This window comes from Tenrec ecaudatus, chromosome 9 (assembly GCF_050624435.1).
Source record: "Tenrec ecaudatus isolate mTenEca1 chromosome 9, mTenEca1.hap1, whole genome shotgun sequence".
Lineage (NCBI taxonomy): Eukaryota > Metazoa > Chordata > Mammalia > Afrosoricida > Tenrecidae > Tenrec > Tenrec ecaudatus.
This window is the reverse complement of record NC_134538.1, coordinates 55,582,419-55,608,458: the sequence shown is the minus strand read 5'-3', so window position 1 is coordinate 55,608,458 and position 26,040 is coordinate 55,582,419. Positions and strand designations below refer to the sequence as shown.

At 39.3% G+C, this 26,040-nt stretch overlaps 1 protein-coding gene across 1 annotated transcript in view; it reads right to left on the bottom strand.

Annotated features, from left to right (window-relative positions):
- Positions 1-26,040, bottom strand: part of ABCA13 (ATP binding cassette subfamily A member 13) — a 458,452-nt gene that overhangs the window by 404,164 nt on the left and 28,248 nt on the right. The window contains exons 2-8 of the mRNA XM_075557314.1: positions 23,806-23,899; positions 22,792-22,915; positions 13,439-13,596; positions 9,980-10,005; positions 6,038-6,201; positions 5,213-5,343; positions 463-596 (exon numbers count right to left, since the gene is read on the bottom strand). Coding sequence (XP_075413429.1) covers positions 463-596; positions 5,213-5,343; positions 6,038-6,201; positions 9,980-10,005; positions 13,439-13,596; positions 22,792-22,915; positions 23,806-23,899 — 831 coding nt within the window. The remainder of the gene's footprint in view (positions 1-462; positions 597-5,212; positions 5,344-6,037; positions 6,202-9,979; positions 10,006-13,438; positions 13,597-22,791; positions 22,916-23,805; positions 23,900-26,040) is intronic.

Here is a 26,040-nt window from a genome sequence, read left to right as displayed (position 1 = left end):
TATCCCATCCCGACCTCATGGGATACCAGTCAGAGGCTAGGCCCTTATCTTGTTCTACCTCTTTATTCATCACAATTAAGAAAGCCGGCTTAAATCTGGTATCCTTAGCTGTTCTCCAGAATCACTACCTCATAGTGACAGTCTTCTGTCCGCCCAGAAAGACATGTCTGTAGGTCCCCATATTGCTACAGCTGCCCTGTCTTAAGTGCTGGTCTCCAGATGCAATCAGATGCCCGTTTCCAGGTGCTCACCCCGTCACCAGGCTTGGCCTCTTTTCCTGCTAGCTCCACGACCAAGGAAATAGTCTCTTACTCCCCAACTGTCCTTGAGTCCCGAGGGACAGGAAATGTGAGTGCAGAAATTGGCAAACGCTCCTCCTGTCATCCTCTTCCACTAACATTCAATTTGACGTGCAGCTTATCATTATAGATTCCCTGGCCTCGAAAAATCAAACACAGGTACCTCCTTTAGTTTAGTTGAATAATTCAGGATTCTTTCTGAGTGAAGATCATCCAAGCCAAATCGGAATTTCAGGTCATATTGGAGCAGCTGCGGATCCCACACAATATCCTTCAGAGTCAGATTGTATCCCTGCTCTACGAAATAAGTGGATGTCTTTCAGTGTCAGTTGTTTTAACATTTTAGAATATTGAAAGCAATTGAGAGGGGGAAAAGTCATCTTTATTTCTAAAATAAAACTAAATGAAAACATTATACCATTCGGGTTATCAAATAGGAAAATTTAGCAGAAGCTAATACTACTGAAAAGGCGATAAGATAGCCTGTATTCCCTAGAGTAAATTACTGCAGTTTCTAGAGCATAAATTGATAATATATTCCAATAGTCTTATAAAAGTAAAATCATTGAAGTAGTTCCATGTTTACCAAACTATCTCAAGAAGCAATCAGATATACAAACAGATATTAGTACTTGTTTGTGTAAAATGGCCGCAAATCAATTCAGATGCATAGTGACCATACATACATCAGAACACACACTGCCAGGTCACGCAATACCTTTACAATCATTGCTCCGTCTGAACCTACTGTTGCAACCACGCTATCAGTCCACCTTATTGAAGGTCTTCCTCTTTCTGAAAGTCCCTGGCACTTTTCATATTCTTTGCAAACACCGCCGTTCAGATGGATCAATTCTTCTCCAGTCTTCCTCATTCATTGTCCAGTTTTCATATGCAGATGGGGTAATTACCAAGGCTTACATTAGTTTCACCTTCGTCTTGAAGTCCTATCTCGATTTTTGAATATTTTACAGAGGTGTTTCTTTTCTAGCAGCAGCAGTTTATTCCAATATAATTTGTTCTTTGATTCCCTGACTGCTGCTTCCAAGAGAATTGATAGTGACTTCATGCAAAATGAGATTCTTAACAACTTACAATATTTCCTCCATTATTTAAGATATTGGTCATTGGCCCAGTTAGAAGGATTTTAATTTTATTCATTTGAAGGTATAACCATACTAAAATAAGTATCTTTTATCTTTATTAGTGTTTCAAGCCTTCATTACGTTCAGTAAACAAGGTTATACCATCTGCGCATTGCAGATTATTAATGACACTTCCACCAATCCTGGCCCTGTTTTCTTCTTCAAATTGTTCAACTTCTCAGACTATTTGCTCAGCCCACAGATCAAATCACACTTTGTCTTAAATCATGCCATTTCCCCATGTTCTATTTGATGTCTGCCTCTTTGTTTATGTTTCAGGTTTCGCAGAAGCAGAATCAGATCTGAAATTCCCATTCTCCTCAATATCATAAATAGTTTGCTAAGATCCACATCATTGAATGTCGTTGCATAAAACACAGGTTACATACTTTCTGGTATTCATTGATTTCAGCAAAAGTCTATCTAACATCAACAATAATATCCCCAAGGCCACATATCTGTCTTGAATTTTGGGCATTCTCCTTTCAATAAACCGCTGCAAGTGTTTTTAAAGAATCATCACCAAATTTTTACTTATATGTTAGATTAATGATATTGTTTGATAATCTCTGCCTTCTGCTGCATCATCTTTCTTTGAAAAGGGTCCAAATACGGGTATCCTTCAGTTAGTTTGGGGATCTCTCTTACAGATTTCTTGGCATGAATGAACGCAAGTTTCCACGGTTGTGTCCATGTGTTGAAGCATCTCAATATATTTCAATACTCAGATCCTTGTTTTCCACCAATGCCTTCAATCAGCCTGAATTTTTCCCTTGAAAACCATCAGTTCTTGAAAACATGCTCTCTCCCACAATGGTTGAACGTGGACTAAATTTATTTTCTTACAAGATTCTGTATAGTCATTCAATCTTCATTTGCTTCTTCATACATTGTTTAATTATTTACCAAGAGGATCCTTGTATTTAGCAGCTTGATAGAAGGAAGCAGACATTTAGAGTCACTTGGGAAGACATTTTGAGCTCTGGTGGCATAGTGGGTTACACATTGGTCTGAGAACCACAACGTGGATGGTTCAAATCCACCAGTGACTATGGTTTCAAGATAAGGCTTTCTGCCCTTGAATATACAGTCTTGGAAACCCACAGGGGCAGTTCTACTCTGTCCTACAAGGTCACGGAGTCAGAAGTGACTCAATGGGAGTGAGTTTCGGGTTGAGTAAAAGCCATGAGCAGCTGAATGTAAATAAAATGGAAATTTTAACAACTGGACCAATACACAATATCATACTAAATGGAGAATTTGAAGTCATTAATTATCTCATCCTATGTGTGCCAGCAAGGTATGCCCATGGAAGTAGCCATGAGGAAATCACATGATGTACTGCATTTGAGTCCACCTGCTGGCAAGGAAACCCCTTCAGTTTCAAGAAGCAAAGACGCCATTTCGAGGAATGGTGTGCACTTGACCCAAGCTTTCACTCACCTCCCATGTAGATAAAATTTGCATAGTGACAAGGGAAGTTAAAAGAATCAATGTGCTTGTACTGTTCTGTTGGCAGAGAATATTGAATAGACTGTAGATTGCCAGAAGAAGAAATACAGCCAGAATGTTTCTTAGGAACCAACAGGGTGGGACTTCAAGGTTCTTACTTTGAGCCCATTCCCAGGAAAGACCGTTACTAGAAAAGCACATCATGCTTGCTAGAGTCGAAGGTCAAGGAGATTAAGGGAACCCTCGATGAGATGGATTAATTTGCCATGGCAATGGGCTCAAACACAGCAAGGATCGCAAAGAGGGCGCAAAACCAAACGACCTTTCATTCGGGTGGGGACAGATTTTATGGTAACTGGAAATAGCACGCTCACATGTCTAGAGTTAGCCATGATTGCAACTCACAATCTACTTCTAAAACTGGGCTTCTGACAATTATCTCCCCCCACTAAACTGTGCTGGAATAATCCAAAAATTTCCAAAAATAAAGGAAAACCTAGGTAATAACATCACATCCATGAATGAGTATAAAACCATAAGGTGGTTCTCAATAGATGAAAGACAACACACACGCTGAAATCCACTAAAATACAGGGTTAATAAAGTGATAAGAATAGAAGAAGCATTCCAAAAGTTCATGTAAAATTCCATTATCTTTAAAAAAAATCATTTTATTGTCCATTATCTTAATTCCATTTTCAACCAAATTTTTGAAACGCCCTCTTATGCGATTAACAGTTTCAGTGACTAATGTGATTGGTCCAAAGCCATGGGCATGATGCATGCCGTGCCCTTAAAACTGCAACGTGCTTCTCAGGCAAGAGAACTGTTTCACAGAACCAAGAGAAATAAAAGCAATGTGAATTTCCTGGAGAACTATGTTTTGCAATAGTATTTGTTAGCTCTAGATCACTGACAAGTTGGCAGAAAATAGCTTATTATAATTACATTCTTAACTATAATTATATTTCCAATTTTAAGTTAATTGCTGTAATTTGGATGATGAATGCAACCAAAACTTAGGTGTTCAAACCGGAACATAAACTGAGGTCACTAAGTGGATGATCAGGAGCTCTGTGCGTGTGTGTGTGTATTTCCTCTGCACTTCGGGGTTTTATTGAAGATTTATGAGCAATTAACCTAAGGTTAATCTCCAGATCCTCAAGCAAAAGACAAGTATTTCTACTCCCATAAAGGGTTACAGTCTCAGAAACCCACAGGGACAGTTCTACCTGCCCTACAGGGTCACTAGGAATTGTCAAGTTGCTGTGTTCCCTCTTACAAAACACACCAAAAAATGTGTCCTCTCTATTGGGACCTTCCCTTTGGAGGAACAGAGAGAACCTGGGCTGGGGCAGGGTGTGAAGGGGGGATGGTGCCTTGAATGTGAATGAAAACATTTGAGAGGTACGAATTATTAGGTCTGCAGTGTCAGAAAGCCCCCAGCTGCACCGCAAGAAGACAAGACAGACTGTGCTCTGGAAGGATTCACGCGCACGCGTACCTCAAAGGTTTACCATGAGTCGGGGTCACCTTGAAGGGTTTGGTTTGGGCGTTTAATAGACGTTTAGGAGGGTCAAAAAGATGAAAGTCATAGGTTCAGTGTTAGATCTAATCTTAAAAAGACATCAAGTCAAAGAATGTTAATGCCAGTTAGGGGTTTTTGTTTGATTTTGAAAATTTTTTAAGCTCTGTTTTACCCTCAATGAGCATACATCTTCAAAAGTAGTATAAAATTGGCCATATTGTTTTAAGATAAACTTTCCAGTCTAGTTTGATGTTAACACCAATAATTGATTCTTCATTTTAAAATATTTTTTTCCATAATTTTTCATGCATATAAAATTTAATTAAGTGCTCTTTTTTTTGTAGTACAGATCCACCAGTGAGAAAAATTTGAATTATGTTGGAGGGTGATGACACGCATCTCAATCAGGGTCCAAAGTTAATGTTTTCTAACATCAAATTGATCCCAAATGCTAATCTGTCAGAACTATCCTTATAAAAACAAGTGGAGTACTTTGCCAACCAAATCTCTATTTAACTCTGTTGTTAGTACGTTTTGAGAGCTAGGGCCCATCATGGCCCTTATTCATCTTTGAATTCTTTGACAGCTCATTACATGGCAGCCTGCAGGTGTGTAATAGCTTTCATGTGTGGTACAAATATATACAACAAAATATTTGTCATTTCAACATTCCTACATGCATCATGCTATGCTGTGCAGCACCCACCATAGCATTTATTTTAATTAGTTCAAATATTTAAAAGTAAAAGATTGAGAAAACTCTAGCAATATCTTTAAGGTACTCTTACCGGTGACTGCTACCACATGGTCTTGCAGAATGCTAAGTGTGGAAATGGTCATGTTCAATATAGACTCAGAAACTTTGGAGAATGTATGGTTGAGTGGAAGCCAAACTAAATCTTCTAAGGATATTAAGGAACTAGGATCAAAACAAAGCAAAAACAGTATGACTTATTAGTTAGCAAAAGCAATTTAGCATCAATTCCAGATTTATTTACATCCTGCCTCCTGGGCTCCCAGCCCAATGCAGGCTGTAGCTAGCCATTTATAATTCTGTGAGTAGCAGGGCATTTAATACAATACCAACCCACTGGGTTTTGTATGATTGATGGCCACTCTTTACTTGCTGAATCAGAAAACTGAAACCACTGAGCTGATCCATTTGGGTTGATGCTTTGGGCAACAACGGTACAGTTTATTAAGAAATTAGTTGACATTAAATCCATTTCCATATCTCTAATACTTTAAAAAACCTTTGAAACAATCAGAAGTACATTAAAATTGAGTTTGATGATACAGGGTACTTTACTACTATGAGGCATTATGTAACCATTTAAAAAGAGGGAAAATTATTCCTTTAATGGTGGGAGCATATGAAGCATAAATGAGATCATCCTGAATTTTTTAAATAGTGGAAACACTGCTCTGAGAATTACTGCACTATATAAAATATAGATAGATGAGGCATTGTGTAAGATTTCCAGTTACTTCAGGGAGCTTGTGTCATCGATGTTTTCTTTTAACAAACATTTCCTTGGTTATAGATTTTCTCATTTTAAAAGTTAGGAGGAAATACCCAAAACATGTACAATAACTTTTTTTTTAAAACTTACTTCAAAACGACTTGGAGAAACTGTATGACAGCATGTATGCTCTCATCAAGGTGCACATTTTTTGCATAGAGTTGTGGCAGTGAAAGTAGAAAATTCCAGACAGGAGGTTGTTTGTGAAGGCTTTCCAATTTTGATATCATATCTTCAATCTTATTGAGATCTCCCTGATAGAAAGATAACACAACATAGCACAGACATTTCTTTCTCTGGTTTTATTCTTAACCAATCAAAGGACAGAGAGAGTGAGAGAGAGAGAGAGAGACAGAGACAGAGACCGAGACCTAGACAACGTTGCAAAGGAGGAGGAACCTAGGACCTATGGTGAACATATAAGATTTAAAATTGCTCAGGTGTATTTCTGAAAGATCTGCTGGCAGTCTAGAAAGGGAAGCAGAGACTATTTTATTGTAACAAGTGTAGCAATTTCTGAAATATTTTAATCTATACTATTTTTAAGATTGATCTTAAGAGAACACAATGATTTACTGTTAATTTATAAATAATAAGTTCAAATACCAACAAACGGGGGATGTCTACTTTCATGTTGTTTTCTTTTTCTTTGTTATTGCATCTAAACCCAATTATAACTGAGATACAGTATAATATACTTCCTCTAAACAAAAAATACACAACTCCACACCACCAACCACTACCACCAACTAGGAAGAGCCGCCTTTGATGGCACAATGGAATCTTAGTCTGGAGGAAGGCAAATTATGGCCAAAAAAAACAAACAAAAAAACCTCTTAGGAACTCTGGAATGCCTCCCAAACTTGTCCGACTACTAAGAATAGGGTTACCAACTCTCTAGCTTGCCAATGACTCAGGTGTCCTCCAGGGCGAGGGACTTAAGTGCTCAAACCAGAATGGATTTAGCTGGTTGCCTGACGCTTGGCTGGAGCGCAATCCGGGATGGGCTGGCTGGTCATTCTCGTAGACCAACTAAGTGTGCCAACTCCCCTTCTTGAGCTCGCCGAGAAGGAGCAGACACAGAAAGCAAAATACTCTCCGCATGTTCTGTTTGTTCGCTTGTTTGAAATAAACTTGTATGTCACCCAAGATCCAAATCCACTTCCATTTTAATTTTCCCCATTTTTGAGCCATTCAGACCAATACTTAGATCTGAGGAGTAAGGAACCTGGAAGGTTTTTTTTTCCTCTTGGAGCAATTTTTATTTATTTCCTGTTAACCCCTCCATTTCTAGTTGCCTCTTCCCCTCCCTCTTCCCTTGCACCCAGCTCTCCCAGCCCCCTTCCGTTCCTTGTTTATCGCAGCATGCTCTGGGTGTGAGATGCCATATGGTGACCAGAGGTTGCACTCACCTCACCCGTGGATAGAACTAGAGGCCGAAGGGAAGGGGAGCAGACACCGGAGCCCTCTGATGTCCCCAACAATTAATTATTCCTCCTCTCATTGCTTTGCTCCTTTTTCCAATATCAACTCCGGGTTGTATATACTTATGTTTCAGATGCTCCCCTATTCTCTCTTCAACCCACGTCAGTCAGGCTTTTGCCCTCATCCCCAACAACGATCCTTCGGTGGGCAACACCAGAGACCTCCCTCCAGAGCTCGACTCCAATTAGGCATTATTCAGACAAGAGCAGCATTTGAGAAAGTGGGTCATGTCCATCGCTTTCAAAGTAGCTTCACTTGGCTTCCACAGCACCACACTCTCCTGGTTCTCTCCCTACTTACTTGCCACCTTCCCAATCTCTAAAAATAACCCCTTCCTTATGCCACCCCACCTCCCCCCACCACCACCACCTCTCAAACACCTGTGCACCGGCGATTCTGCCCTCTGACCTTTACTGAATGCTTGTGACAACCCTCTCTTTTGATGATCTCGACCAGTTTCAAGGCATCACCTATCATCTGTGATATTTACGTACACAGCTGAGACCTCAATTCCAGACTGGCCTGGCCCACAGCCCCTGGACAGCACTATTTGGATACTTCATCAGCATGCCCCTTATCAGCCTCTGATGCTCATTCCCCAAGGCAAAGCCATTCCAGTCTTCAAGCACCTTAGCAAAGTGGTCATTCCGTACTTGGAACTGTTGAAGCCCAGACACCTAGAGCTATCTTTGATTCCTCTCTTTCTCTTCTAACCTGTATTGTATTCATCATACTATTTATGTTACCTTCTGAACATATCAAGAATTCCACAGCTTTTCGTTACCTCCATCCCGAAGCCAAGTCACCATCATTTGCTAGATAAGTGCATAGTTTTTTCAATGGTCTCTTAAACCCCAGTTCCATCAGTTTGTGCTCAGCAAAGCATTCAGAGATCCTCGGCAAACATTATGCAAGCATCATCAGACCACTAGCCAGGACATCCCATTGAACAGATCACTCAGAATAATAGCCAAATTGTATAACAGCATTTTCAGAATTCTAAACATAGAAAAATTACCTAGAAATCTTTCATCATAACAAATAAAACTTCTTTCATGTGCAAACTTTTTCAGATAATGGTAGGTAACTTAAATATTTTTCCATCACCATTCTATTAGAGATATGTCTTTATATTCTTTTATACTGTACATAATATATTAATCATTTTTCATGTGCTATATTTATCAAATAGTGGCTTACTAAATTAGGCTATAAAATGTATTTCATATATTTGGGGATATTCAAAGTATCCATCATTTTGAATAAATATCTTCTCATATAGCTTTCTATTATTTTTACATTATAAGATGAATTGTCAGGATGATTACCAATACAAAGCCACCAAGGTGCTTTACCAAAAGTTATTATTTCACTTCTTAGTGTTGCAAGCCATGACTGACTGTACTATCACCAGCACTGGCTGTCATTACTTTCTGCTTTTAACTTAACTAATATAATCTTTAATATGGTACATTTTCCTCTTTTTAGCAGGTTCTTTGCAAAACTATAAATGCATGGGACCTATATATTTTCCTTCTGACCAAGTATATCAGAGAGCTCAAAATTAAGAAAGTGTTCTCTCACTGTCATTTTGGCGACTCTACTGACAGTACTGACAGTCCTTGTTTGATTTGAATTCACTGGTTCTCCCTGTTCTTCTGGTTGCTTTATCACATACACAATGTTCTTTCAAGGTGCCATGCTGCTGAGATGCTCAAACACTGTCACTTTCAGCAAAACAAAGAAGGAAAGATTTCCCATATTGGCCGCATCTGTATTAGAATGGCAGGTTTCTCTACCTTGACTTCTAGCGAGGGCTATCTAGAGCTAGTTGAGTCCTTTTGTGTGCTTCAGGGGAAGGAGTTCTGTATATGTAGAAGGTTTGTAAGCTATGACACTAAAAAGTGCCTCTGGTTATCTTTTTTATTTATTTTTTAAACCTCACCCTGCGAATGACTAATACCTTAAGAGAAGGTCTTGGTGGCTAAGGGGGTTTACTCATTTTGCTGCTAACCAAAAAGGCAGTGGTTCAAAGTCACCAGATGCTCCATAGGAAAAAGATGCTGCGGTCTGCTCCAAGGAAGATGTACAGTTTGGAACTCCTCAGGAGCAGATCCACTCGGCCTACGGAGTCTCTGTGAGTCAGAAGCAACTTGAAGGGGGGGGGGGGAGGCTGTACTTAAAGTGAGCCCAAAGATATCTGCCGAACATACCAATCTCAAGTTGAACTTTTACTTAGTATATATGTGAACTTTGTCTTATAAGGCAGCTCGATGGATCTTATGCCACCGAGAGGTTACCTTCAATGTTTACCTTCTGCTATTCATGGGCTTCACTTCTAGCCACAGGGAGAGAGCCTGGTTTGAGAAAATTAAACTTGTGTTTCAATGCATCTTTTGAGTGAAGCTATTTCCTCCAAATTCAGCTTCTACATAGTTGCTGGTAAAAACTGCTACTTGGAAAAATGAGTTAAATTAGAAAGCAATGTCTGGATTTCACCATTATGTCTCTGGAGGCTAAATTTCAGATGTTTTCTAGGGTACTTACTGTTAAAAAACTGGAACCAGAAGAATCTACAATAAAGCAGATTGAAAAGATATTAGTTCAATCAACAGTAAAAATAACTTTTTGCTCAGTGGCTATTTTAGGTCTACAAACAAAGGGAGATTCAGAGACTCCTAATTAAAAACAAGATTACACTCTAACATAAAAATTATATTTAAATGACTAGCCAATTTCAAAAACAACTTAGTGGTTTTTTTTCTTTTTAAATCATTTTATTGGGGCCTCATACAACTCTTATCACAATCCATATATCCATCCATTGTGTCGAGCACATTTGTACATTTGTTGCCATCAGCATTCTCAAATCATTTGCTTTCTACTTGAGTCCTTGGTATCAGCTCCTCGTTTTTCCCTCCCTCCCCACTCCCTCTCCCTCATGAATCCTTCATAATTTATGAATTATTATTATTTTGTCATATCTTACACTGTCCGAAGTCTCCCTTCACCCACTTTTCGGTTTTTAATAAATATTCTTGTTGAATGTAGGTAGACCCAGCAAAATATACACCCATTCAACAATTTCCATATGTTCAGCTCAGTGAGCCCTGGTGGTGTGGGGGGTTATGAGTCTGGCTGCTAGTTGCAAAGTCAGCCACTAAAACCCACCAACCGGTCCTTGAGAGAAAACTGAAGCTGATTATGTCATTCAAGTTGTGCAACCATTCATACTCTTTTTAAACCATTCATTCCCTATCGACATAACCACACTGCCCATAAGTTTCCTATTCAACTTTTTGAGTTGCTGTTGTTAATTTGATTCATTATAAAAAGTTCTTCAAAAGATAATGACGTTCAAGGCCACCATTCTTTATTAAATAAGCTAACTTAGTGCTTGATTTAAAGAAGACTTAAGGGGATAGTTTTACATTAAAGGTTGAAGACTCAAACCCAGACTCAATAGCTTCAGAATGCTGCTCCACCTTTACCCCGTTTTACAAAACACATTGCTATTAACTAGATTCCTAAAAATTGCTTGATTGACAAAAGAAATGTTGTTCATTTTCCATGATGTTTTATAATTTTAATAACTCCTCCTTCCACTAGCCATTGTGACCATTTAATTCAGCACAGTGGGCATGAGGGGAAAGTAAAGAAAAATGCAAGAGAAAGAAAACATGTTGAAGAGTGAAGAAAGAAAGTGGAATTATGGTTTTACATATAATTTTTAATCACATGCACCATGTACTGTGAGTTGGCATCAACTCAATGGCAGCTATGTTGGTTTTTGGAATGCAATGAATTATTTATATGGCTCCTCGAGCCATTGCCTGTTACTATCACCAAATGACGTTTTCCAGAGAGCTCCTGGTCAGAGAAGAAGCAAGACCTTGGCAGGATTCAGTTGGGAAGGATTATTAACAGGATTCCTTGTGATTACTATCCTACTGGGTCTAGAACAAGCTGTCTCAGAAGCAAGAAGCGGAAGATTTTACTACTAGCGAGAGAGATGAGCCAGGAGTGGAGTACATCTTTTGGACCTTGCGATCCCATCACATTAAACCTCTTTGATCCAGGAACCAGAGGTGGCACCAGAGGAGCTGCAAGAAGCTGAGCAGCTGAACCAGGAGAATGAGCAAGAGACAGTGGTGCACCTCTCACCAACAGCACATAAAGCAGAGTGCCCGCAAGCAGCAGGTAGGTGTGTGAGCTGACTGCAGGCCCTTAACTAGGTTTGCTAATTCACACAGAAAGCCAGACTGAGTGCCTTTGGACTGAGGCTTATGGCGAAATGCCCTTTGTGCATTTATTGACAGCCTTAAAGGAGCTTTGCCATATTGCCCTGGCAGTGCTGAGGCCAGACCAAGGGGCTGAAGGTCAGGGTAACTCCTGCCTGATGACTTGGTAAAGAAGTGCTATTCTGACTGAACTAGATCCTAAGTATTTTCACCTACTTTGAAACCTGTTAACTTCCTTAATAGACCCTATCATCATGAGTATGGTCTGTTAGTCCTATGTGGCCATGGAAAAATGAATTTTCAAGTCCAACTAAAAAGTAGCGAGTGCTATGGAAGAAAAGGAGGGTCTCAGAATAGATAAGAAAGTTTGGATGGGGGGGGGGTCATGTCTGAGCTCAGCTTTGATCAGCAAAACTGATAAGCGCGATTCTCCTCTTCCATGGGCACGTAGTTGGAGGAGGTCAGATACCATCCTCATGTCCACACATTTTTTGACACTATTAGAGATAGCTCAAATAGTAGCAAATTGAAAAGAAAATGAAGACTTTAGATGGCAGATATATATGAATGGATGGATTGTAATAATGATATATCATTTATAAAATGATTTTTTAATTACATTTTAAAGTCAAGTCCTATGAAAATACAAATCCTTCATAAACTAGCCTAAAACCAGAACTTGAGCATTTGGCGTTTGACCCTGCCTGGCCACTGTTCTTGAACACACTGCTGCAGTTTCACTCCTAGTAATCACACCCACGTTCACCTCCTGTGGGGAGCTCACTCTGCACTTGTCTCATCTGAATGTCATGAGAGAAAGAAACTTTATATGAAAAGAAAAAATCTGAGTTGGAGTGACGGATTTAGCAAGCTTTTAAAATTACATGATTTCCCAATGAGATTTGAAATTTTGATAAAAGCAAATATCTTTGTTATAAGTCTACAATATTTGGAAAATATCTGAGCTAAACTATTAATGTTTTGTTCATTTAGTGTTCAAATTTGACGGAATGGCATGCGCTTTATCTGATAGCCCTAATGGGGGTAGTGTTTAAGGGGAGCAACAATAAGGAGCACCCCTTTGTCCATCACAGACGAGGCCATCAAGCAAAAGTCTGGCGCATTCGTTTTCACAGGCAGGTCCAAGCGGCTCCATTGATAAACTGATTTTTCTACAAACTATTTCCATTCTAATTTTTTTCTGTATTAAATTTAGAAATAAGAGGTGGCCCCCACAGAATGTGAGCAATCCTCATTAGGAACAGAAATTACTTTTGATTAGAGGGTAATTGCATTCAATAATCAAAGTAAGTTTCTCATTGAAAATAAGAGTTAAGTGTTGCTTGCATTAAAACACACACACACAGTCCACAAGGGAAAGGAGTGAGTGTGTGTGTGTGTGTGTGTGTGTGTGTAGAAGAATGGGAAATACAAAAATAATGCACCAGGAGCAGAAAGTAGGGAGTGAACAGATGGTTAGACAGTGCAGGGACAGATTACAATGTAGATTACAGATGAAGGTGTGTGGCATATGCATTGCACAAAGATGCTCTCACAGGGGGCAGTAAAGAATAGATACCTGGCCCCACTCTCCATGAATAGTCCTGGTCCTGCCATTTATGCACCATTCAGAAACACAGGAAGAGCCCAGTGCATTAAGGACACAAAGCTAGGATTTTAAACATTCCCGTCTTTGCAGCCTCCAGGACCCTTTGCTTAAGTTTTTGTCCAGATGACTAGTACCAGTTATGAGAGATTTACTTGCCTGGAGTCTTGGATCTTTTTTCCCAAAGTTTTTGTAAGTGTGTCGCCTTTTCCATTGTTTCATACATTTCCTTGGCAACATCCTGCGTCTCTCTTAAAAAGGCTAGGTGGTTAATTTTCTTCATGTTGTGGTCAGCTGCAGTTTGGAACCTAGATGACCTTTAGAAAAAAATAATAAATACTACAAATGGAATTATATTAAGAACATAAATTGCCTTTGCATACCTGATTATCCATACCAAATCACTTTCAACTAGACTTACCAGGAAACACTTTCACCAACTTTCCACAGAGGCCAATCTCACTGGTACCTCATCAAAAATGAAAATTATCCTTAAACAAGTCTGCTAATTTAAAACTTGAAAATTGTACTTATTCTTTTTACTGTCTATAAAACCCACTCATTGCATGTGTTTATTAATTCATTGACTTTCTTTGTTTATTCAACATATCCTGCACATTACACACCACGTCAGGTGGAGATTCTCAGTGGAACAAATGGTTATCATCCTTGGCTACTGTTTTAGGGTATAAAAGAGAGTTTTAAAAATCTAAAGCATAATTAAAGAGAGCATTTATTAAGTCTTAAACAGGACAAGATGTTTGTATGTGGCAAGAATTGTGCTGAGGAGTCTGTGCTGATGGCACTCTTTCTCATGAATTTGCTTCTTCTCTCTCTTTTCCCTTGTTGGTTTGCTAGTGCTTGTCAATTTTGATAATCCTTCCAATTAGCCAACTTCTTGCCTTATGGATTTTTAGTATTGTTTTTCTATTTTCTGATTCCTTCATTTCTTGTTTACACTTTATTGTTCCTTCTCTCCTAATGGCTGAATGTTTCTTCTGTACCTCTTGTTATAATTGTTGAAGATTATTGATAAGGATGTAATTTGGGGTTCTTTATTCATTTTTTGATGTATGAATTTATAGCTTTAAATGCCCTCTGAGGACTGTTTTGCTGTATCCCAAAGGTTTGGGTCCATTATATTTTCATTCTTGCTTGTTTTAAGGATTTTTAAATGATCATTTTTTTTTGTTTTCCAATTACATAATAGTTCACAAGCAAGGTGTTAATCCATTTCTATATGTTTGCTTTCCTTTCATTGATCTTCATATTATTGACTTCTAATTTTATGGCACAGTGATCTGACAAAAATGGTTTGTAAAATCTCAATAATTTAGATTTCGTGTACCAAAAGTACATGAAACTAAAGGGAAAAAGTAGATCCACTGGAATTTATCTAAATAGAAAATGAAAAAAACTTTTGTGCATCAGGACTTTACCAAATAAATACAGAAAAAGACAGCAACAGAATGGGACAACGTATTTGTGAAACACACAGGTTAGTTTAAAAAGAAAGTAAATGTAACAACAACAACAAAAAAACAACATTTCCTTTAATTCCCTTTGGCCACAAACTTTTTGAAAGTCCCTTGTAAGTCTGATGTGTAGGTAAGGTGAAGCCTTGCCATCTTGTCACTAAGAAGCACTCTTGCCGTATTTCTTCCCGTACAGACCAGTTTGTCCTTCTAGCAGTCCGTGGCACTTTCAATGCTCTTCTCCAGCCGCACAATGCAAAGGCGCCGATTCTCCTCTGATCTTCCTGTTTCAATGTCCAACTTTCCTATGCATCTGATCCAATGAAGAAGACCATGGCTTTGGTCAGGCACGCCTGACCTCAAAGTAATATCTTTGCTCTTCGGTACTCTAAAAGATCTGGCAGGAGATTTACCTGATGTTAACACATCCCTTGAGCTCTTAACTGATGCTTCCGTTATTGCTGATTGTGAGTTCAAGTAAGGCAAAACCCTTCATAACTTCAACCTTGTATCCATTTATAATGATGGAACTGATTGGCCCAGTTGTGAGGATTTTGGTCTTTCTTACATTGTGTTGCAATCCATCCCGAAGGCTACAGGTCTGGATCTTCATCTGCAAGTGTTCAATGCCTCCTCACTTTCAGTTGGCAAGCTTGTGTCATTGGCAGACCCCAGGTTGTTAATAACCCTCCTCTGATCCTGATGCTGTGCTCTTCTTCACATAAGCCAGCTACTCTGGTGATTTGCTCAGCATAGAGATTGACAGGGATGGTGAGAGGACACAACCCAGATGCACACCTTTCCTGATTTTAAACGGTAAAATATTCCCTTTTTCTGTTTGTACAACTGCTCTTGATCCAAGTTCTGACTGAGCACAAGGAAGAATTCTGGATTTCCCATTCTTCTCAAGATTATCTACAATTTATTATGGTCCACACAGTCTAATATTTATGCATAGACAATGAAACATAAGTAAACATCTTTCGGTGTTCTCTGCTTTGAACCAAAATCCACCTGACATCAGCAGTGATATCCCGTGTTCCACGCCCTCTTCTGAATCCAGTCTGAACTTCTGGCAGCTCTTGTCAAGGTATTGCTTCAACCACTGTTAGATAATCTTAAGCAAAATTTTACTTATCTGTGAAATCAATTACATGATTCTACCGTGTGAGCATTCTGTTGGACTACCTTTCTTTGGAATGGGCACAAATAGAGATTTCTTCCACTCAGATGGGCAAGCAATTTTAACCACCAACCACAAAAGCTAGTGATGAAGAAATTGAAGAATTCTACCAATGACTTCAGTCAGAAATTGATCAAACATGCAAGAAAGATGAATTGATAGTTATTAGGGGTTGGAGTGCAAAAGGGAAGGAACAGTAGTTGGAAAATGTGGTCTTAATGATAGAAATGAAACCAGAAATTGCATGTTAGAATGTTGCAAAACTAACATCAAATACCTTTTTTATGACAAAACAAAATGTCATAAAATTGATGTACATCAGTGGAAAGACATTGTGGCGAAGATCAATATCCACAGCTAAAAGCAGACCAGGGGCCAACTGTGGAAAAACCATCAACTACTCATATGTAAGTTCAGGATAAAGCTGAACAAAATGAAAACAAATCCACAAGGATCAAAATAGAACCTTGAGTTTATCCCACCTGAGTTTCAAGAAAATCCCAATAACAGATTTGATGCATTAAACACTAATGACAGAAGACAAATAGGTACGTTTTTTAAATGTTCAAGTTCCCTAGTCATAAAAGACATTCAAAACAAAGACAAAATGATATAAAATCTCATACCCATTAGTGTGACTTTTGTTATAGATTGAATTGTATCACCAAAATATATCAGGTAAATCCTAAATCCCATAATCTTGGTTATAATCCCATTGAAAAATGAGTTTTCTAACGGTACAGAATAGAGAATTCAGAAATAAATCCATCCACCTACAGACAAATGACCTTTTTGACAAAGAGCCCAAAAGTATTACATAGAAAATAGATACTTTCTTCAACAAATGGTGCAAACAAAATCGGATCTCCATTTGTGGAAGAATGTAAAGGACTGTTCCTCAACCCAAACCCCAAAGCAAACGAAACAGCCATCAAAGACCTATATGTAAATCCCACAACCTTAAACTTAAAAGAAAGTTTAACCCTAAACTTAGAAAAACTTAAGTTTTCTAAAGCAAAACATAGACACACTATCAAATCAAATTAGCAAACTCACTTCATAGACTTGAATTATCAAATGTAAAGAGTGAAACACCGCCTTTTTGTTGTTGTTGTTTTATTTGACAGATGAATTAAACCTACTAAAAGTAAGACACTTGTGTGTATCAAAGGGCTTCATCAAAAGAGTGAAAATACAATCTCTAGGGAGGGAGGGGGGAGATTGACAGTGATAAAAGGACAAGGGACTAATCTCTGAAATCTATAGAAAACTATAACAGCTCAGTAATAAAAAAGACAAATAACTCACTTAAAAATGAATAAAGTATAGGAACAGACCATTCACCAAGGACAACATCCAAATGACCAACAAACATGAAGAAATGCTTATAATCACTAGGCATTCAGGAGATGCAAATCAAAGCAATGATGAGATATTACCGTACACTGGCATTGACAACAAAGTTCAAAAGAACAGAAAGTAAATGCTAGAGAGCGTGGGGCGATACTGGAACCCTTGCATGCCGCTGGTAGGACTGTCAATACATAAAGCCACCATGGAAAGCAGTAAGACGCTACCTCAGGCAACTGATAATCAAAATTCCATATCATCCAGCAGTCCCCCTACTGGATGTATATCCTAAAATAGTAAGAGCCACAATATGCCACTCATGTTCACTGCAGAATTGTTCACAATAGCAATAAGATGGAAATAATGTAAATACCCATGACTGGAAGAATATACAAAGAAATTCTGGTACATGCACACAACGGGATACAATGCTACTATGCATAGCTAAAGAAAACAATGACAAAATCATGAAGTACCTCATGACATGAATAGGCATCATGCTGAGTGAAATTACCCAATCACAAAAGGACAAATATAATATGAGACCACAGCTTATAAGGGGGGGCAGAAGGCAAGATAAAGGTTCTCAGACCAAAAGGAACAGACTTTAGAGGTTACCAAGATGGGGGAAGAGAGGGAGGAGGGGAAGGGGCAATGGGCTAAACTATTGATGGGTATTTACTTAGGTTAAATAGAAAACGTGGTCCATGGCAGGTGGGGAGTGGGAGTGGGAGGAGTGGGTAGTGGTAAGAAAATTAGGGAGGGTACCACTGGAGGGTTTGGTCAGTGGTTTGGACTATTGAAAGCAAACCTGATTATCTGAAATGTAAATCCCCACCTACGTAACAATTTTTTAAATGTTTAAAAAGAAAAAAATGTGTTTTCTTTGTTTTGTCAATGAGGAAGCATTTGAAGTATTCGTGTAGGTTGCGTCTTAAATCTGTCTTTTTTGATGTTTATGAGAGCAGATGGAATAAGCACCCAAGCAGGGATAGGATGTTGGGAACCTGGTAGGGAACCTGGCCCTCTGAAAGTGAAGATGTCAGGCCCAGTTCAACTCCCAGGGATGTCCCCAAACTCACACGCATTTCTTCCACCTGCTGTCTTTCTGTTCTCCTTTCCCAACCCACAGCAAGCTTGAGCAGAAGGGGCTCACCCTATCTAGGAACCTAGATTAGGCACCTGCTGACTTGGGGCTCCCTGGGCATTTAGCTAGAGGCAATTGGAGGCCATGTCCTCACCAACAAGAGGAAGAGGAGAGTCTAGGGTAGCCACTGTGTCCAAGCCTCTCACTGACATCAAGTCAGACGCTCGCTCATCATGACCTCCTGTGGGTTTCAGAGACAGCAATTGTTTATGCGAGTGGAAAGCCCAGGCTTTCTTCTGAGGAGCAGCTAGGGATTTCGAACTTCCCCCCATGTGGATCACAGCCCCACTTGTCACCGCTACCCCACCAGGACTCATCACGTGTCCATGCCTACCCCCTCTTTAATGGACAAAATATTCAGATAACAGAATTTTAACTAGCACTGTAAATGTGACACGCCAATGAGATAATTTAGAAATGAGAATTAAGTTTATAAATATATTTTGTGAAGGAATTAATGAAAAGGCAAAAGTGTAACCATAGTGCTTGAACTCAGTATTTTAAATTTAATGTTCTTTATTAGCTCACTGAGACCCCATGTTGGGTGCTTGGGTGAGGAGACATCTTCATACTTTGGAGGAGAGAATGAAGACAACTACAGGCTCCATAAAGGAACACTGGAAGGGACCCTAAAAATCCAAGATCAACTGGCCCCAATCCAGCAGAAAGATAGGCTGCACCGGGCTGTTCCCACATGGTAGGGAGTACAGACGTCAGGGAGAAACAGAGCGGTGCTGAAAATGACCCTCAGAGGGTTGAGAATTTAGAAGTTAGAAATAGATTCATATATTCAATACTTTCAATAAAAGTATATTGAAAATTTAGAAGATAAGTTTAAAAGAGATTAATTATAATGAGGTGAGAAAAGCAAGCTCTCACTGGCAATAGCAACAAAGAGAACATTTTTTTCAGGGTTTGAAAATCCACGTCCATCGTGGACACGTCAACTGCTGTGGGCTGAGAGAGAAGAATGCTCTTCATCAGTCAGCTGGCCCTCAGTTGCCCTCTGACAATTACTGGCAGTGGAAAGAGAAGTGAGGGGCATAGTTACACAGCACATTAGAATTATAAAGCATTTTCTATTTGTATTTGCGGCCATCTTGCTTGCAACTCATACGAACCTTACATATAACAAAACAAAGCATCCTAAGCCATCCTCGGGCTCACTGGAGCCTCTAAGTCCATTGTTGGGGCTGTTGTGTCAATCATTGAGGGCTTTCCGTATTTTCACGGGCCCTTTACCAAATGTGATGTCCTTTTTAAAGACTGATCTTTTTTGATAAGGTCGAAGAAAGAGAGCCCAAGTCTCACAGTCCTCATTTCTAAAGAACATTTTAGTTATAGTTCTCCTGAGATGGATGACATTCACTTTAAACAAAGTAGAAATAAAGCCTTATGGTGTGTATGAATAGCCAAATAATCTGATCAGTAATTGATTGGGCTGAGCTGAAGCAGGCTGGGGTCAGTTTCCCTGCACGTCCCCCTGAAATGAGGAGACCGAAGGACAATGCCTGGAATGCCTGACTCTCTGAGAACCAGTAGGCCTGCCTGCCAGAGCTGATCAACTAGGCCATAAACCTTGCTGCTGCAGCATGACACCCCTCTCCAAGCTTCCCTTTAAAAACCCCAGACCCCCGGTAAAGGCCACGATTCCCCTGGGCTACCAGATAGACCATGGGGCTTCACCCGGGAGCTCCCCACTAATCAAGCTATTTCTGTTTCTGCTCTCCCTTTGTCCTTTCAGTTATCTTTGTCCATCTCCCTGTGCCTCCGTTTACTTCTCAGTAATGATTCCTGTTTTCACTCTGAAATCTTCTTGTTAAAGATATGGGAAAGCTCTCTAATAAATCCAGGCGTAAGGAAGATGATTTCTACAATCAGAACCTGGATCAGAGGAAATTCAGGATTTCTGCTCAAGATAAAGATTTCTTAAGGAACTCTAAAAGTTATGGAAACTTAGAAGCCAAGTAACTATGAAAATGTTTAAATAGACTTGAAATGGACACTTTTGTTTTTTTAATATTTTTTATTTTTCATTGAGACAATGACCACATAGTCAAGACTTCTGTCCATAGTCAGAAATTATCACAGTCATAGTTGGAAATGGGTTCACATTTATGACTGAGTTTCAAGAGAATTCATATTCTAAAGGCCTATAATAGCCTAGGTCAAAACCAGGGAGAAGCTAGACAGGAAACTGCTGGACCCTTTTTTGATTCTCATTGGAAATCCTCCCTCTTTACTCACTCCTTCCATTCCTTTCTTTCGCTCTTTCTTTCTTTCATTCGTTCTTTCTTTCCTTTTGCATCATACATCTGCCATTATTACAATTTAAGGACTGTGTGAAGCTGAGGATATTTGTCTCATCGACCAGCTTTCTCAGCATGTGGTCTGAAGATCTGTAAGAGGGTGATTTGACATTTTTTGAGTTTCATGAAGTTGCTGTACCACAAACGAAGGAACACGGGGAAGAAAAAAATAGTTATTTCCACGCATTGAAAAGTCGTTTGTGCTGTAGTCACAGTAGACAGGATCTGGTACTTGCATCCTTGGCTGCATTTCTGTGCTCTCCATGATGCCGGATCATTTGACCTACATGGTGCCTTGAATAGTCACAACTCTTGAAGTGGGAAAGGAAGGAAACGAAAATTTGAAGAGCTTGTTGCCAGAGGGCCAGGGTGATGCCAATTGGCCGTGCCCCACAGCTGACCAAAGAGTTGGAAGGTTCCAGTCAACCTAGATGTCCTTGAAAAAGAGCCTGGAGAAAAAGCTCAACGGTTATCTACTGAAAATATACGCAGCACACTTCCCTTCTGACCCACGTGAAGCTGGCATGAGTGGAAACACAATGGATCAGGTAAGCAATTTTCACAGAATCCTATCCCTAAAATGTCTGAGAGCCAGTATTGTTTGGTTTCAAAGCCCAACTCTTCCCACACTGCCATTATTGAAGTTTTCTGTGTCAAGTAAGGGAGAGACAAGAAAAAGAGATAAGAAAAACCCGATATTGAAATGCTAATGAGACTCAACTTCTCCTAATTCTTCCTAGAAAGACATGGTTTGTATCTTAACTCTTTTCACATTCAAAAAAAAAAAAAGATGAACAAACTTTTCATAGTTATAATTCTTTTATATTGCACACCTCAAAAAGTGTAAGTATCATTTACAAATATTCTTCCAGATGTATGCACAATTATCTGGAAACTAACTTTCTTCATTCACCCTAAAATTTAAAAAATTAAGATGACCCATTTTACATGTTTTACATTTAATTAACTTAGATTTTTCCATTTTGGGTTGTTCAGTAGATAAAGCAAAACCTACACCATTCATACCTGATAAATACAAACTATCACACCATGTCATAAACCTTATTCCCAACTGCACTTGAGAGAAGTTTCCAGAGCACTAAAAATCCTCCAGGTAAACCCATTCTCTTTGACATTTGCATCAATCACTTGCTGCTTTCTCCTCTTAATATTCACAGCCATTCAAGGCTCTTTAAAAATCATTTTATTGGGGGCTCATACAACTCATCGCAATCCATCCATCCATCCATCCATTGTGTCAAGCACATTTGTACATTCATTGCCCTCATCATTCTAAAAACATTTGCTCTCCACTGAAGGCCCTGCCATCAGCTCCTCATTTTTGCCATTCAAGGCTTTAGCACCCATGGCGTGGCTTAGCATTGGGAGAGTCAGAAGGAGAATGAACTGGTAGTGTCCAGTGTATTTAGAAGGAGCCTTGGTGGCGCAATGGCTTAGACATTGGGGGTGCTAACGACAAGGTCAGTAGTCTGCCGGTCACTCCATGGAGAAAGGTCAGGCTGTCTGCTACCAAAAGGTTTACAGTCTCATTTTCCCTGTATAAAGTCATCATGGGTGGGAATGAGCATGATGATCGTGGGTTTGGATTTTGTTTAGTCCACTTAGGGACGTACATTGAGAATTAAGAGACAGTTGAGCGTTGCTTTCATTGTATTTCAGCTGGGAAGAGGGTGCTGGGGAACCCAGTAGGTAGTTCAATAAACACTTGCTTTAGGGATACTGAGACTAATAAAAAATCGAGTAAGTAAATTTGAGGTCAGGTTTGTAACCTCCAGAAAGTATATTATGATATGCAAAATGCTTTTGGTATCAGCCCTTATTCTGTGATTCTTAAAATAGCAAAGATCTCCTACCAGAAAATAGCCAATAGTTGTAGTCATTACTATGAAATTAATAAAATTGTTATGACCCTGAATTCTGTTTATCTCAGGATTTCTAAATTATGTGAAACCATTGAGCCTTGATGGAAAGCACCATGCTTGGTCTATGCACCAGCTTTCTATGGCTTCTGAAAGAGTGTCTCTTACCAAAATGGGTGCTCAGCTGGCCCTTCGTAGCTTATATTCTGGCACTGGGACCCAGTGTTACAAAGAAGGCTTTGGACAAAGGGGAAAACGCCCCTGCTTGGCAGGTCCCGAGCTTGCAAGTAACCTGGAAGAAGAAGAAAAAAAATGATTACATGAAACTTGTATAGCTAGTAACTTGCTATTCAAGTGACTCAGCTCACTGCCCTGGAGTCTATTTCGACCCATAAGGACACTGTCAGATACAGCAGAACTATCCTGTGTGTTTCCAGGGTGACAAAGCCTGGTCCTTCTGCTGTGGAGAGACTGGCAGGGCTGAATGACTGTCCTTGTGGTTAGTAGCTCATTGCATGAGCTGCTGGCCCACCCAGTTTAATGTTTTGTTCTATTGTGTTCTTGTGGGTCTTTTTTTGCTTCTGTACATTGTGTAGTTAATAATTAATACTACATACAATATTGCAATGCATAATTTGCTGACAACTGTCATTTTCAGATGTCCGTTTGCAATGCTATGACTAAGTTTTCAAAACACTGCTATAAAGCGTGCTATGAAAACTAGGAAGAAACAGACAGACCCTTTCCAGAATGGATGATGAAGCGATTTCTTCATATATCAGGGACTATCTATATTTATGAGGACTTATACTTTTCAGCCCCCAAATGAGCCCATTTGATTGGCTAAATTTACTGATTTGCTAGGTTTAGCATACACAAACGAAGAATTCTTAAAGGAGGAAGGTGTAAAATGACACCTGTTAGCACACACCCCATAACTACTACTATTGTGATAACACACCCACCGCTAAAAAGTCTACAACACGTAGTGGCCCTTCCCAGGCTGCGAATCGTTACAAGCGCCTACAGCCTCATATTGCTCCTGCCGATCACGCAGGGAGCAGTCCGGCATACCCAACACTGCGATACTGTAAGACGCTCAAAATTCAGAATGTATACAATAAGCGGCATAATTTATCAGAAGTTTGTATTTTTTAAAGTATAAATAACAGTGAAACTTACAAGTGTCTCTATGTCTAGGAGGTTCTTGGAAACGAAGTACTGTCAGAATCAAAAACAGGATGCATGGCCAGAGAAACTCAGCCAGGGAGAGGACCTGGGCGAAAGTTAGACAAAAAAGGCATTGATCAGATAAATTGTAAAGCGTTGTGAAACCTCTTCCCTTGAGAGCAAACACTCCCTTGTAAAGAGCTCGTTCCCATCCATAGTGCACACCCTGTAAAGAACGAATCTCATATGACTGAGGCTCATGGTGTCCTTATCTATGACTTGCCTCCCACTAACCTGGCCTCTGTGCTTCTTTTCCCTCCGTGTGTGCATTTATTGACCTTGCAACATTAAAAAATAAATAACTTTATTCCTTTTTCTCACACTGCAAATAATCTATTTGTTTTCTTTTTCTAATATATTTTACATGTCTGACCTTTCCATCCAAATAACTAGAGTTGGTTCTGCTCGCTTACCTTCATCTTATGTTTTCTAGTGCTACCTAAATTAGAGCATAAATCCTGAGCACCCCATTTGCAGAAGCCCATGATGACTATGAAAACCCAAAATCCATTTGCAGAGTGCCCATGTAGATTAAGCCTTCATGAATTTCTTCTGATTATTCAGCAAGGACATAGATAATTTGGTCCTCAGGAAGAGTGCATCAGAAAGTGGATTACCTCCATCTTCTCCAGCAGCCCTAGGGTGGGGGGGGGGGTGCAGTGTCTAAGGGGCTTGATTGGGTGTGTTCTTGATGGACAATACTGGGGGGTCACATAGTCATGAGTTGCACCCTAGCAGTCGTGCCCTGACTGCATTGGTAGAAGTCTCTGGACCAATCTTGTAAGCTCTTCTACCTAACATGATGTATGTTTCCCAATCCTGTTCCCGCAGTCCCAGCTGTTACTGTGATGTATTCATCCGCATCATGGATTTATGATTCTTTCCTTTATTTCTTGCCTTCTGTAACTAGCATCCTGATTGTGAATCCTTGAATACCATTACAACCTTCTGCTAATGGCCTGTCTTTGTATCTTTTAAAACTTACTAATAAATGTTCTCCTTAAATTATATTTGATAGAGGTGCATCATTTGTACCACAAAACATACCACATTAATTCATAAATATTATTTTCTGAGTTGTACATTATCAAATGTATGTACCATAATTCATATACCCATAGTATCAATGAATATTTTTACATAAAAATAGTTTCTCTCTTGAGCAACTTCCTTGAGATTGGAAAAACCTCCTACTGTAATTGAGATCAAATCCCTTGAAAGAAACTATAAAATAGCCTACCAAAAGGATTGTGAAACTCTGAGCAACTTCAATGTTCAAAGGGGAAAAAACAAGCAACTATCATTGATACATGAGTTTTATTTATCTGGGAAAGATAAACAACCTGCAAGATGCAACTAGATTAAAAACAATTTTTCAGAAACCCTCAAATCTAATAAAATTATTTTAACAGTCTGTAGTTGCTTTTATGATTCATAATCCTCTATTGACTTCAGCTCACATCATGGTACACATAAAATTATTTTAAAGCCGAGAGCAAGTGCACAAACCACTAACCCCCTGCTAGTTAAGAAGCCCAGCGTGCTTACCCAGGAAAAAGGGTGTAGAACTCGTGAATGACACTCTTTCAGGCTCTGTTACAAAGCTTTACACTAAATCAACGTTCTGGCTGCTTTAGCCCCTTTCCTCTTCAAATGAGATGACCCTAATCCACCTGCTCCCATTCTTCTTTTAAGGTCAAGCAAAATCTGCTAGATGGGACCAGGTGCGTGTAATGTGACCTGAAGCCACAACTGCAAAATGGGGATAATTACAGAAGAAAAGAAACCATCAACTTCAAAAAAGTTCATAGAACAAAGTATATTTTGCTCCCAAAGTGCCTCATTATGAAAAGTTGCATGACAAACTGCTGAAACCCAGTATCACACAGGCTGATAGCAGAGAAAAAGTCTGCGGAAGATTATCCTCTGGTCCAAGGAATCACAAATAAAGAGGAAAAGTCAAGAATACTCAGCAGACTGAACATCATTTAAGTAATTTTGCTTCTTTTCTAGAACTAATTAATGTAGTGGCGAATGGATGTAGAGAGGGGCAGGGCAAATCCTCGAACTAATTTTGGTTGAAAATGTGTAAAATAGGAAATGTACTTTTTATTAAGGTATTTTTCAAAATCAAACTCAAACCCACACCTTCAACCATCGATTCTATTTCTATTCAGGTTTCAATTA